This window comes from Bidens hawaiensis, unplaced genomic scaffold (assembly GCF_021521415.1).
Source record: "Bidens hawaiensis isolate Kalapana, Puna unplaced genomic scaffold, B.hawaiensis_p1.1 tig00005481_1, whole genome shotgun sequence".
Taxonomy (NCBI): Eukaryota; Viridiplantae; Streptophyta; class Magnoliopsida; order Asterales; family Asteraceae; genus Bidens; species Bidens hawaiensis.
The window spans coordinates 28,591-43,677 of record NW_027491350.1 but is presented as its reverse complement, the minus strand read 5'-3'; the positions used below and the strand labels follow the sequence as shown (position 1 = coordinate 43,677).

The 15,087-nt window shown below is 36.7% G+C and overlaps 2 protein-coding genes and 1 pseudogene across 2 annotated transcripts; all 3 read left to right on the top strand.

Moving 5' to 3' along the window:
• The first annotated feature begins 16 nt into the window (after positions 1 to 16).
• On the top strand, positions 17 to 1,624 carry LOC143629870 (GRAS family protein RAM1-like). The gene has a single exon (XM_077099020.1). It carries the CDS (start codon positions 77 to 79, stop codon positions 1,481 to 1,483), a length of 1,407 nt encoding a protein of 468 aa, XP_076955135.1. The 5' UTR covers positions 17 to 76; the 3' UTR covers positions 1,484 to 1,624.
• Positions 1,625 to 5,401: 3,777 nt separating this feature from the next.
• On the top strand, positions 5,402 to 6,894 carry LOC143629868 (GRAS family protein RAM1-like; annotated as a pseudogene).
• A 2,554-nt stretch (positions 6,895 to 9,448) lies between these two features.
• On the top strand, positions 9,449 to 11,439 carry LOC143629867 (seipin-1-like). The gene is made up of 2 exons (XM_077099019.1): positions 9,449 to 9,861; positions 10,747 to 11,439. Exons 1-2 carry the CDS (start codon positions 9,463 to 9,465, stop codon positions 11,419 to 11,421), a joined length of 1,074 nt encoding a protein of 357 aa, XP_076955134.1. The 5' UTR covers positions 9,449 to 9,462; the 3' UTR covers positions 11,422 to 11,439.
• Positions 11,440 to 15,087: the final 3,648 nt, after the last annotated feature.

Sequence of the window (15,087 nt, the reverse complement as noted above, 5' to 3'; positions counted from 1 at the left end):
ATTCACTTGCTAAACTCCATTTCTATTATTACTTCTTTCGGTATCGCTAATTTGTTGTATACATATATAGTGCTTGATGGAAGCCTTAGAAGACGAGCATCTTTTAAGTTTTGGGCTCGCAATCATCATCGATTCGGGCTGTGAGAGGAAATTGAAAAGAAAGAGGAGGCAAAGTTTTAAGTCGTTGGATACAAATGGAGTCTATGAAGGAAAGATGTTTAATCTTTTAGAGGCAAGAGAAATGATGTTGAAAAAAGTAAACCAAAGAAGTGAAGCCACCACCGGCGAAGATGGACAAGGGCTTCATTTGATCCACTTGTTGCTCGCGTGTGCAACCTCTCTTGATGAAAACAAACTAGACTCAACCATCAAGAATCTAAGGGAACTTTATGAAAATGTATCTTTGAGCGGTGACTCTGTGCAAAGGATGGCGGCTTATTTTGCAGACGGATTAGTGGGAAGGCTTCTCACACGTCGATCACCCTTTCATGAAATGATAATGAAGGAACCAACCCCTGAAGACGAGTTCTTGGCTTACATAGAACTCTACAAAGTGTCTCCTTATTATCAATTTGCCCATTTTACAGCGAATCAAATGATCATGGAGGCATTCGAAAGGGAAGAAACTTATAATAACCACACATTGCATGTGGTTGACCTTGATGTTGCCTATGGTTTCCAGTGGCCTTCTCTGATGCAGTCACTTTCAGACAAGGCCACCATGGGAAGCCGCATGTCTCTTCGAATAACAGGGTTTGGGAAAACCCTGGAAGAACTTGAAGAGACCGAGGCAAGATTATTTGGTTTTGCCAAAACCTTTAAGAACCTACGCTTTGAGTTCCAAGGAATCCAAAGATCAAAATCTGGATTGGAATCTATACGGAAGAGTAACAACGAGACGCTTGTTGTAAACTTGGTCTTTTATTTAAATTCCTTGGGCAACTTCAAGCGCATATCTGATTTGTTACAATCCGCACACATGTTGAACCCTTCGGTCATAGTTTTGATTGAACAAGAAGGCGGTCGGAGCCCAAGAACATTCCTAGCAAGATTCATCGAGTTCTTGCATTACTATGCAGCCATGTTTGATTCATTAGACGACTTTCTTCCTCTTGACAGTCTACAAAGGCTACAAATTGAGAAGAACCATTTTGGGAAAGAGATAAAGCGGTTAATGGACTTTGATAAGGACGAGGCCTATTCGCCACACTTCGAAAGGATGGAAACATGGAAAGGAAGGATGGAGGGTCATGGATTTGAAGGGTTGAGTCTAAGTTCAAAGACCATCATTCAAGCAAAGCTCCTGTTGAAAATCAATAGCCATTATTGTCCTATTCAGTTTGGTGGTGAAAACGGGGGGTTTACCGTCTTCGAGAGAGAAGAAGGCAACGCCATTTCTCTGGCTTGGCAAAACAAATGCCTGATCACAGCATCTGCATGGCAATGTTCAGGAGGAGGATCAAGAACCTCATCTACCATGTAGTTTTTGTTTTTATGGTTTGCCCATAGCTTTGTAAATTAATATGTATTATATGTGTAACGATATGGGTACCGAGTACATATCGCATGTAATAAATTTGTAGTTACATGCATGTTTTATGTAACTGTTTAATTAACTAATAATAAAAAACTCATATTTGTAAAAACATTGATTTACTTATTTACAAGGCTCAAAGAAATCAGTATTTTAAGATTTTTTTAGAAACGGGATAGTTCTCCATCTGTTAAGTGTTCATCACAATGGGAGTCAAGATCGACTGGATTAGTTTCACAATGGGGATTCTCGCCAACTCAAATGCCAATAACTTAAACGTTGTATAGGTGTGTCATAGACTCATAGTGTATCAATCACCTTGTGAGTATGAGGATGTTTATCGCCAATTCAAATGGTGTGAAGCAGACTCACCTTGCCACATCATCCGGCCACATGCTTGTTAGATGACTCAAACTTATTGCCATTTCATTGGCAAGAACTATGTTGGATGAACAAGGAACCAAACAGGCATTAAATGAATGGACAACAGCTTTGCAGCAGGTTTGAATGAGTGAACAGCCACTTTGCATAATTGTATCCGCCAAAAATAAGTGAGATATTACTGAGTATGTGTTAAAATATGTAGTGCTTCTTTCAATTTGTATCCAAAAATTTTTGTGGGCTTATAAATGTTTATTTGTGTTTTGCATATGGGCTTGTGCTGATTAACAGGCTTAATGGAACTACGAGAGATATGGACTTGTGACAATCCATGGGCTTGAGTTTGTGGTTTACATCTGATCGTTGACTCCATCATTTAACAATGAAGGGTTCTATCGCTCAATATCAAGGGGTCGATCTACATGATCTTCTAATTATATTCTCACTCACCGTCTTGCTCGTATATTGTTTGTTCTCTCCTGTTCAGTCTTGGATTTGAGTGCATCACATTAATATTCCGGGCTACTTCGGCTATGGTAGTGGGGGGATAAAAATTGGGGACGATTTTTCACATGTGACGCCCAGTTAGCAATGAGGGTTTTTTTGTTTTAGGGGTATAATGGTTTTGTAGCCCCATCATCACCATGTCATTTTTTTTTATTATTTTCTTTTTATAATTAAATTAAACAAATAAAAACTCATTAAATTAAATAAATAAAAAATACATTAAAATTAAAAAAAGAAATACCAATAAATATACATAACAAAAAAAAACATAAAACTAAAAACTATAAAATTTGCGCATTTTTTCTACTCGTCATTCTTCCAATAAAGCGACCTCTTCATTTAACCTGTTTGAGACGAGGAAGTCATGGTCTTTTCCCATTGTCGTAATTCAAAGAGATCGGCAATCCAGTCGTTGGTTTCCTTGCTATGTTGGAAGGAAGCGGTGCGTTCCATGTTTCGGGTTTCGAAACGACCGAACACCTCGTTTAGTCGGTTGATTTCTTCATTGGCCCCACATCGGCTCGTGACAACAACAAACCCTCCACATTTTTCGTATTCTTTTTTCTTCCTCTCCCGCGGTCGAGGCAACTCTTGTACGTCGTCGTCCCCTAAATTAGCCGCGTCATCATCGTGTTCATCAACGAGGTTGAAGTTACGAGAATCGGAGGGTGTTGCGAGTGTGCTCGGATTTGTCAAAGACGAGGTCTTCGACTTTTTTGAAGCTCGGGATGATGCCCCGGATCGTCGAGCGACCGGAATGGTGGGTGCTCCGTTCCATTTCGGGCGAACCCGAAGTTTATCCCAAGAACTTAAATACTTAAATGGCTTCCGTTGCCGCCATTCCGGCTGCCCTTGAGTTTGAAAGTCGCTTAACGCTCGAGATTGGATGTTGGTGTCGTTTTGCCCGCTACGCCAACCTTGTTCACTCAATCAGTTGTATATCTCGGTATATTTTTGGCATTCTTGATTGATGGTCTTCCAATAGGCTTAAACCGCTTCTTTACCCGGAATTCTTCCAGTTTGCCCGTTAGCCTGAGCCAAGCTTAAATCTTTTCATCCAAAACATATCGGTGGCTTGAAAGTTTGTTACAATTAAAATTATTTTCACAAAATTATTATTAATTTTAAATAAATACTAAATAAAGTTAAATGAAAACTTAATATTAATAACTTACCAATGTCGGGATCCTCCAAAATGACGATCCAAGCTTTTGTGAAAGCTAGTTCCTCCCCCTCCTCTGTCCCATGGCTTGTATTGCTCACGTGGTGTCCCTGGCTCCCCCAATTGCTTCTTTTTGTTTTTACGGGCCGCCTTTTGGGTTGAACCGGAGGCCCGTGTCGTTTGAGTCTCCGGCACCGTCACTGGCTCCGGCTCCGTTTGGCTAGACTCGAACACCGGATGGGATTTTGGGGGTTGAGGAAGTTGGCATACATGTTTAAGTTTGGGTTGAGAAAAGGAAATTGATAGTTTAGGTTTGGTTGGTATCTAGTCTTCAGGAAGTTGGTTTGTTGGTTTTGCAAAGTAGGGGGTTGGCCAAAACTAAGCTATGGAAAGTTTGCGTTCGGTTGGTTTTACGGAGCATGGTATTGCCCGAAAGCAGGGATGGATGGCTCGGGTTGTTTCTAGGATTCATTTTTGTAGGTTTTTGTAGAGAAAAGATGTATTTTTGTATGAAATATTGATGTTGTTGGAGATAAAGTTGGAAAAGAAGAGGGTATATGCATATATATTATGTGTGTGTGTTTTTTTTAATTTTTGACCGTTCTCAACGGTCAATAAAATATAATAATAATATTCTTCAAACAAAGTCGGCGACAAATTAAAACGTGCCCCCTGTCACCCCTCTTATTGACGGGGAGCGGTGTTCCTCCCTCTTATCGCCCCTTCTCACCCCAATCTGTCGCCTATTACACACGACCTTAAATTTGATTAGTTTTCCAACCTAAGAAAACCCTGGCTTTTTCTAGAAACCACCTAGTTCCAAAAAAATTTGGTCATAACAACTCTAATAAGACAAGCTGATAGTTAGGTTGGTTTGTTAGATTCCCCGTACTTTTGGCATCTAAAGATCCTTTCTTGAACTACCCGAAGATATTTAAGGATCCTTCCTTGGTGATCTAGTACGTTGAAAACAAATTTGTAACATCCAGTTGCTTGAAAGTGACATAATGAGTTGATTAATGCTCGGAGAATTTAATGGGAGTAAAAAGAAAGATACCGCCGTAGTGCAAATTAAAATCTAGTATTCACGGCATCTTTAATTATTTGGACATAAGATAAATTCATTGTTAGGTTTACATTTAAATATCCTTTCTTGAACTACCCGAAGCATAACTTAAAACTAATTATTCTAACTCAAGTGGACAATATCTTTTTATTGTAACAGCATGTCATAGCACCTGGCTACAGCAATTGCCGTAGCTTTCAATGGTGATTCTATTCGTATTTGGCCTTTATATAAACGACCATTCATCTTCTATAATACTTCATTTACCTGCTCACTCGCAATTCCATTACTATTTCTTTCTTTATCTCCATATCTCTCATCATCATCATCATCATCATCGTACTCAGTATATCCCACCAATAGCAATGCTATGGTAGGGTCTGAGGAGGGTAAGATGTAGACAGCCTTACCTCTATCCCATAGGGATAGAGAGGCTGCTTCCGGTGAGACCCCCGGCTCGATAGTAGTTTTGCATCAAGCCTTGGACATAAGGCACATAGCACTCAATCATCGGGACACCGGCTGATCGGTGCATGTGCCCTTGTCTTTCGGCTATCAACGCCACCACATGATGCCTGATTAACCTTCCGCCACTTTTAACGTTATTTTCACGAGATTAGTAAAATAACGTCAAAATTAGTGCAATTTTACTTTTGCCCACCCGAGGGTTCACACATATATACATTATATGCGCGCACCGCAAGCAGGGCGTTTATCTCCATATCTCTGTTTTACCCATATAGCGCGCTTGATGGAAGCCTTAGAAGAGGATAGTCTTTGAAGTTTTGGGCTAGCAATCATGATCGATTCTGGTCGCGAGAGAAAGCTGAAAAGAAAGAGAAGGCAAAGTTTTAAGTCGCTGGATATAAATGGACTCTCTGAAGGAAAGATGTTTAATCTTTTAGAGACAAGAGAAATGATGTTGAAAAAAGGAAACACAAGAAGAGAAGCGGCGCCCACTGGCGAAGATGGACAAGGGCTTCATTTGATCCATTTATTGCTCATGTCCGCTACTTCCCTTGAAGAGAACAAACTCGATTCAGCAATCGAGAATTTAAGGGAACTGTATGAAAATGTATCTTTAAATGGTGATTCAGTGCAAAGGGTTGCAGCTTATTTTGCTGATGGACTAGTGGCAAGGCTTCTCACACATCGATCACCCTTTCATGAGATGATAATGAAGGAACCAACACCCGAAGACGAATTCTTGTCATACATAGAACTCTACAAAGTGTCTCCATATTATCAGTTTGCTCATTTTACTGCGAACCAAATGATCTTAGAAGCATTTGAAAGGGAAGAAAACGATAATAATAAAGCATTACATGTGATTGATCTTGATGTAGGCTACGGTTTCCAGTGGCCTTCCCCAATGCAGTCACTTTCAGACAAGGCCACTAATGGAAACCATGTGTCTCTTCGAATAACAGGGTTTGGAAAAACCCTGATGGAACTTGAAGAGACTAAGGCAAGGCTTGCTGGTTTTGCGAAAACCTTTATGAACCTAAGCTTTGAGTTCCAAGGAAACCTAAGATCAAATTTTGGATTGAAATCAATACGGAAGAGGAACAACGAGACGCTTGTCGTAAACTTAGTGTTTTATTTAAATTCCTTGGGCAACTTCAAACGCATATCTGATTTGTTACGATCCACATGCATGCTTAACCCTTCGATCGTAGTTTTGATTGAACAAGAAGGCGGTCGCAGCCCAAGCACATTTCTATCAAGATTCATCGAGTTCTTGCATTATTATGCAGCCATGTTTGATTCACTGGATGACTTTCTTCCTCTTGACAGCCCACAAAGGCTACAATTGAGAAGAACCATCTTGGCAAAGAGATAAAGCAGCTAATGGATTTTGATAATGAGGACGTCAGTTTGCCACACTATGAAAAGATGGATCCATGGAAAGGAAGAATGGAAACTCATGGATTTGAAGGGTTGAGTCTAAGTTCAAAGACCATCATTCAAGCGAAGCTCCTGTTGAAAATCAATAGCCCTTACTGTCCGATTCAGTATGGTGGTGAAAATGGAGGGTTTACCGCCTTCGAAAGAGAAGAAGGCAATGCCATATCTCTGGCTTGGCAAGACAAATGTCTGATTACAACATCTGCATGGCAATGTGCAGGAGGAATATGACCAACCGTATCCAGCTTGTAGGTTGTGTTTCTTGGTATACTACTATACTCAAACCTTTATAACTTTGTAAATTAAAGTGTATTATAAGTGTCATAATATGGGTCTCAAGTGTATATGTAACACATCTTAATATATTTGTCTTCCATGTTGATGTTGCAAGAATCTTCATGCTTTTCTCAAAAAGGATTTTCTATGTATGGCCCATTGATTATTTCTACCGGACACAATCTTGGTTTATCCATTTATTTGTTTGTTTTAGACAGAAAAGTCACTATTCCTACATCTTATTTAATTACTTACATAAGTTACCTACCAAAAATAATTACTAATTAATAATGAACAAAAAGTTACTTATTGCAAGTAACTCAATTTATGATCGTTGCTCATCTAGCTGTTTAAAGGTTGTTGGATTTATAAAATCAAGTTGGCTTGGTCTAGAGACTCAAGGTCTTTAGCATTAATAGTCTAGTCTAGACACGACCACCTTATAAGTACTACAACATAGTGATGGCCCAACCATTTAGGAGGCCTAAAGCGAAATAAAAATCATGAGGCCTTTTGTATTGCCTTTATTCGATTAACTTTTGAATTATTCAATGTATTTGATTCACTAACAAAAATTGATCCGTTAACTATAAAACACAATTCAAATCCATCTTTTTATGCCCAACTACAAAATATAAGTAAATTGGTTAAAAAAATCCAACTTTAATTTATGGTTGATAATTTGATTCAAATATGCCTTAGTACACACTTGTGTAAGTACCAAAAAAAATTATTTCTTTATAATACAAATGCTAGCAAGAAAATTACTTAGAGAACACAAACAAAAAATAAATAAATTGCATAAGGCATTGAGAAATAGATAATCATCAAAAGAAAAAAAAATGACTAATAGCTATGCTATTTTAGATTTCTAGATTGCTAGTGAAAGAAAAGATATAAAAAAATAAACTAATTTGAAGCAGTAATGAAGGTGGACATTTTTTGGCCAAAAATAATTGAGTTTGAAGCTGCTGAGATTCTAGCACGGGTCTAACTCTTCATGAACCTAACGCAAATCATTTACCACCACAACACAGGAAATGAACATTCATAACTTTAAAGTAAATATAAACATTTATAATATTTTTATTGTTATTATTATTTTAAACGAGACCTTAAAATTTTGGGGGCCTAAAGTCCTAGCTTTACTTGCTTAGCTTGTCGGGCCGACCTTAGTACAACAAAAACAAGTCGTTGGCATAAATCACCTTCAGAACTACTTGTTATCACTATTTTGTACAAATAATATTTTTATTGCCACCTATGGCGACAGCATGTCGTCGTCATAGATTCAGCGGGAAAGGCAAAACGTTAGGCGCTAAGTGAAAACATTATAGCGACGACTTATTGTCACTACAAGTACTTTTTCGAAGGGACACGGATGATCCATTTCGAAAACCACAAGGAGTCAACCAGTTCAAACTTTTATTTAGGGACGCAGCCTGCTCCCACCATCAAAATACAAAGACGCAAATTACAATTCTATCTTAGTATTATTTTAGTTTTTCTTGGCATAGATCACCTTCAAAATGACATGTCGTCGCTATTTGGTTGTAATTCCCTAAATTCCAAAAGTGCTCTTATGCTTATTATAATGCGGAAAATATGGTCCCAAAAATTTATTTAATTATTTTTTAAAATGGCATCACTATATATATATGTTACATCAACTATCGTCTACTTAACTCATTCATTAAGTCATATACTTTTAAATTTTAGACGATACTTGAGAAACAATTTACAAATAGTAGTATAACTTCAAACTCTTAGATGTGTCTCCTCAATCTGTCCCGAGCGCTTAATCATCATCCATGATGTTGTCTGTGAACATTACCTAGGACAAAACATCCCAACTAGTGTTATAACATATAAGATTCATAGCAAAAGAAGCAAACGATGGTCCAGTCTAGCTAATTAGGACTTCCTTTTCTCATTCAATACGGACAGATGGCTAACGCGGCCATGTTAAACACTGACACGGTCGTGTTGCACTGCTGTTGGCGAATGTGGGTTTTAAACCGAATATTGGCACGGCCATGTTGCACCTGAACATGAATCTTGACCACTTTTATTTCAAAACCAACCCGTTTGCTTCCACCCACCCTTCTAAGTTGTTCAAAACCACAATTGACCTTGTTATACAACATTAAACTCAACAAATGTTTCAAACACCAAATATATGAAATAAACTTACCTCATAAAATAAAAGCTTTACAATACGACTTTTTTTAAGTTTACTGATTTATCGCATTCGTAATTTGTTCATTGATAATAACCTTAAATACAAGTACTAAAATCCAAGGAATTAGATTTAAAAGAACCTAAAACTTACATAACCTTTAGTTTTTCTTCGTTTTAATTTCATTCTTGTAATTTCAATTTTGTAATTCTGTTTTTAACAAATTCATTTTATTTTTTCCAATGTATAAACTTCTCACAATTCAATAAATATAAAACAAATTTGAGGTGTGCTTTAAAAAGCAACATGAAGGAAGCACGTGTCCCATGAATTCAACAACAGCATGCCACCAGTCCTCATAACATCGCTGCCTGTACATACCCACATTATCTAATTCTAACCACACCACACCACACCACACCACATCACACCGCTCACAAACTCCCAAAATGAGCCCACCGCAGGAGCACCAACCCATATCAACCTGGCTACTCTCTCTCTTCTCCGTCCCATCAACGGCGGAGAATGGATCAAGCAGCATCCTCTTAAAGAAAGCAGCAGTGGGGTTAGTTGGTGTTGCTTACATGTGTTTGGCTTTGTTGACTTTGATGTTGTTGTCCATGGTCATGGGGCTGGGTTTGGTTAGGTTCTTGGTGGAAGAACCGGTGCATCTTCAAGAAAGATTGTATTTTGATTATAGAGAGGCGCATCCTTCGGCTGTTTTGGATTTTGGAATTGAAGAGTATGATAAGCTGGGCAAGAGTGTGCCGGTTGGACATTCGTGTAATGTTCGGTTGGTTTTCGTTATGCCGGAATCGGATTATAATCGAGACATTGGGATGTTTCAGGTATGAACCATTAGTTGTGTAAAATAAATGAAAATAAAATTTAAAATGTGTAATATAGAAAATGAACGTGTCAAATAATTTATTAGATAACATAAAATTCCCTTATTAAAATATACAAAGTAATCGATATATCCAATAAAAGGATTATCATGTTTTATGTAGTTTAAGTGGAAATTAGTGGTCCTTTATATTTATGGTCTTTTCAAGAAACCAAAATCTCAAGTTTTATTAACCTCATAGAATGCTTTATGAAATGATAAATTGTGATTCATAGATGGGTTTGTTACAATACTAGGCTATGCGATATACTCGACTAGTGAGAGATTGAAGAGAATAGTCCTGTGTGGCCGGAATGTGAATGGTGAGGGAATGGAACGCCCCTCCATTCCGTTCCATGCTAGGCTGCAGATTTCTATTGGTTTAATTTTCTTTATCTTTTTTTTTTAATTTTAGCATTAAAAATATATTTGAAAATACGAATGGAGAATGATATATATAACATAGGTTGAATGAGGGGTGAATAATTGAGGTTTCAAATGTTGTAGAATTGCATATATAGCTAACTTTCATGTGTTAATGAGTCCAATAATTTATTTGATATGATAAATACCCGTTAGTAAAATGTGCAAAATAATCAATATATCAAAAAAATAGTATTATGCCAGTTTATGTAGAGTGGAAATTAGTGCTCCCTCATATTCTGTTTTCTTTTTAGAAACCAAAATCTCAAGTTTTAATATAATGTCTTAAGAAATGGTGGATTATGATTCATGGATGGGTTTATTACACGATTAACTTTCATATATTCATTGTTATTATCTTTACCGGTTGCAATAATCAAGTGACAATGTTATTGATGATTCAAGTGTAACGGGCGTCTTTTAGGTAGTTGCGGAATCTTTGTCAATGAACGGTGATATTATAACTAGCTCGAGCCGCCCATGCATGCTACGATTCAGAAGCCATCCGGTTCGACTAATGCAGACATTTGTCATGGCGGTTCCATTATTTCTAGGCATCACAAGCGAGACCCAAACAGTAAATGTACCACTCCTAAAATACAAAGAACGGTACTACCACCGAACACAATTCATCAAGATTTCTTTAGTTCCAAGGGCCGGGACACCATTTCTTCCACAAGTGTACGAAGCGAAGTTAATTGTGAGCTCTGAACTGCCATGGATGAAAAGACTGATTCGGAATTGGAAATGGACGTTTAGTGTTTGGACATCGTTGTATACTTACCTCATGCTTCTTTTAGTTTTCGTTTGTTTCTTTAGGTCCATGTTGTTCCCAGCCACCTTGACAAATATGTCCGGCTATCTAAGGTTGGGGGCCTCAGATGAGACGGTGGAAGGTCTGGCAGAAGTGGTGGTTAGTGCGGGAGATGGACGGGGTTTGGATATTCTTAAACAATGGAGACAAAATAGAGGCAAGAAGAGGTATGGTGAAGGGTTCCCTGCTGAGACTACTAGAAGGTCCGAAGCAACGAGCATGAGTGTGACGAGAGATGAAGATGTTGGTGAGGATGTTGGGGACTCAGAGTCGGTTTGTCAATGAGGTGTGTTTGAAAGTAACAGGTTAAACTTTTGGGACAAACTGTCCTTGTGTCTTGTATGGTCTGAATTTGTGAATAATGATGTTGTGTGGTAACGTCTTCCTTTTGAGTTTAGAGGTGAGTCAAGTTTATCTAAGAGTTTTGACGCTACTACAAAGCAGGAACTTAGCCGACGAACTTATGCGTTGGATAAGTTCTTAGGAAATTATCACATAACACTGCCTACATATTTAGTTAGCCTATCTCTGGCTAATAATTTCACAGTACATATTTCTTCTAAACACTGAATGGATTTTCCAACAAGGTTCTTTTAGGATTTTTTTTTATATAGTTCCTTTTTAAGTTTTTTAATTTTCTGTGATAGGAGAGCACTATTTCCAAATAAATTTGTGTTTTTAAATGATGTATTAAAAGAGATTTTTAAAGATTTATTAATTGTAAAATTTTGTTTATTATTATTTATATCTTATAAATCTAAAAGGTGTGTTATCATGTATATTGTTAAATTTTTTTTTGTTTTTTAATCGTTTGTGTATCTACGGGCTTTATAAATTCAATTAATATGACAATTAATTTGTAATGAAAATAAAATGGGATATCATAAAATTGCTTTAGTTTTAAAGTTAAAATACAAAGGGAGATAAAAATGAAAAGTGTGAGAAGGATTTGTTGCAACACAAAAACCTTTAAAAAAATTCAAAAATTAATAAAAAAAAATTATAACTCAAAATATAAATTAAAAAAAAAACTATTAAAAACCAAAAATATTTTCACGTCACTCGTTTCAAAAAAAACTTTGAAAAGACAATGCAGAGATAAAATACACAATGACGAAAATGAACAAAAGACATAATTATAACTAAAAAAGATACAATAAGTCGTAAAATATAACGCAATGACGAATAAAATATAACACAATATCAAGAAAAAAAGGCACAATGTCAAGGAAAAAAACACAATCAATGACGAAAATAAACACAAAACATAATGATAAATAAAAAGACACAATGGTCTTTTTCACTTAACATTGTTTTTTTTTCGAGTTTTTTTTTTCAAGAACGAGGAAGACGATGGAAACATTTTTGTGTTTTTACTTTTTTTATTAAATTTTGAGTTATGATTTTTTATTTATTTATTTTTAATTTTTTAAGGGGTTTTTTTGTGTCGCTATAAATCTTTCTCATCCTTTTTATTTTTGTCTCCCTTTGTAGAATAACTTAACCTGGCTTTATATAATCAGAAGATAATTTTACAAAAGAAATATTCCACTAGGAAAAAAACCGTTGTTCTAATTCGTAAATAATAGCAATAAAAAAATGTGTATTTTAATTACACAGTTCAACAAAGTGTATTTAATTCTATGGTACTTACTGAAAACATGTTAGAAGAGATTATTTGAGCTGTAAGAACGAACTTGGGTCACATCTTAGAAAAAAGAAATGATTCGATAAAGGGCCCATCTAAAAACCCGGATTATAATAAAATAAGATACCAAATATGTACAGTCTTCTGGTGCTTGATGTCCCGAACATTCACGTAATTGTATCATAAGGGCCAGTGGTGGCAATATGGCCCTTGGAGTGGATGTCTCCGCTATTCACAACCCATAGGGTGGCCAGATCAATCTATGTGTGACAAGACACTGCCTCTTCCAACCGTTAGGTATAGATGACCTACAGTTTAATGCAACAAAATAGAAACATCTATCTATACCCAAATACATAATCATATAAAACAATGATTTATCATTAGGATTTAAGGCAAAACATATAGAAAACGTTTTTGCCTTTGGAAAAAGCCAATACCCCAGCTGGACATCCTTTCTAGATGAATCCACATAATATTGGTAATTAATATATTCAATAGACACATTATTTATATTTTTATATTTAAAAAATAAACGTGTACTATTCTATTTTGATGCTATTAACCCAAAATCGACCCACATGTTTATGGGGATCGTCTTCTCGCACTCCTTGCTCCGGTTATTGTGGGCTACCCTCACCTTCTCCAACCACTCTTCGATGTTCCACGCATTTAATGAAAAAAAATTGGGAAAATTCCCAAAATGGCCCCTTTTAGAGAGAGTATCCCTAAAATAGCCATTTTTTACTCAAAATTTTTTAGAATTTGAACTTGGTAGACGCACTGGGAAAAAATAATAATATAGGGGTAGCAGACCAAATTTCGAAAGAAAGTGTGGTAGGAGACGAGATTTGGAGAAATAATGAAGGGAAAGTCCAAAATTTTTGTAATCTTGGAGCAAAAGTTCAGATTTTTTCAAAAAACCGTCTTGATAGACTGTTTTTTTATGTTTCCTACCTTTCCCGTCCATATTTTCAAATTCTTGGAAAAATATATTTTTGACAATTATACCCCTGAACCACCACCACAACCGAATACTCCTTTACGCTCTTAGCTCGTTTCATGAACCATCTGTCTTGATTGATCAGATCCCCGGATGGCTGGTGGTAGGGGTGGTGGTTGTCAAAGCAACAAAAGAGGCGGAAACAGCCGGTGGACGAGACATCGTCGTTTTCATAGTTGTGTTCTTGATCATGCTCCGGGATGGCGGACGTGGTGTAGGGTGTTTTCAAAGGTTGCTTGTCTTGTTGGTTAGACATGCTGTTGTTTAAGGTGAGTTAGGAACAGAAGGAATGAAAAGAGTGGGTTTTTTATGTTGTGAAAAGAGTTGGTTAGACATGCTATTGTTCCAAACAATTCTAGTGTGACGGCGTAGGCGATGGTGGTGGTTCAAGGTGGTGGTTCAAGGTGGTGGTGGTTCAGGGGTATAATTGTCAAAAATATATTTTTCCAAGAATTTGAAAATATGGACGGCAAAGGTAAGAAACATAAAAAAACAGTCTCTCAAGACGATTTTTTGAAAAAAAAAAGCTTTGAAAAAATCTGAACTTTTGCTCAAAGGTTACAAAAAGTTTAGACTTTTCCTTCATTATTTCTCCAAATCTCGTCTCCTACCACACTTTCTTTCGAAATTTGGCCTGCTACCTCTATATTATTATATTTTCCCAATGCGTCTACCAAGTCCAAATTCTAAAAAATTTTAAGGAAAAAAGGGCTATTTTGGGGATTCTCTCTCTAAAAATGGCTATTTTGAGAATTTTTCAAAAAAAATTATATCAATACAGTACAAAGGTATCAAATTAGGTTAAAATTATACCATACGTCCATTCTACGTACCTTGTCGATCATCTCATCCCAATCAACCTCCTTAAACTAGGGCCGATTGTATGGACGAATGATGTCTTCATAATCCAAATAACCAAATACACATCCGATTTTAAGTGATAGATACTAAGAATGGTGGTAAAAAATCAACGAGGACTAAAGAAATAACGGAAATCGATGAAACCAAAAGTAATAAGGCTTCCTGTAACAGCATATCCTAGTCGATGGTAGCAAAAAAAGGAAAACTCCAATTTATCAACGAGTCATTCTGAGTCAAAACCACGTAAAACAATCATATGTTAATTTCCTTACAGTAAGCAATAATAGAATAGTAAACCACATAGGCCACGACTACTAAACTGTTAAACATCTTATTCAGCTCGTGAGCCTAAACGATCTCTACGCATTAAAACTTAACCGAACTTTATTTTAGTCTCGAGCTCGTTTAAGCTCGGTTCTCAAGTGACATCATCGCACCG

What these genes read in the sequence shown, in the direction of transcription:
- LOC143629870 (XM_077099020.1), top strand. Translation starts at nt 77, where the DNA reads ATGGAAGCCTTAGAAGACGAGCATCTTTTAAGTTTTGGGCTCGCAATC.
- LOC143629867 (XM_077099019.1), top strand. Translation starts at nt 9,463, where the DNA reads ATGAGCCCACCGCAGGAGCACCAACCCATATCAACCTGGCTACTCTCT. An exon ending in GAGACATTGGGATGTTTCAG is followed by an intron (nt 9,862 to 10,746) that starts GTATGAACCATT and finishes GGCGTCTTTTAG; the next exon opens with GTAGTTGCGGAATCTTTGTC.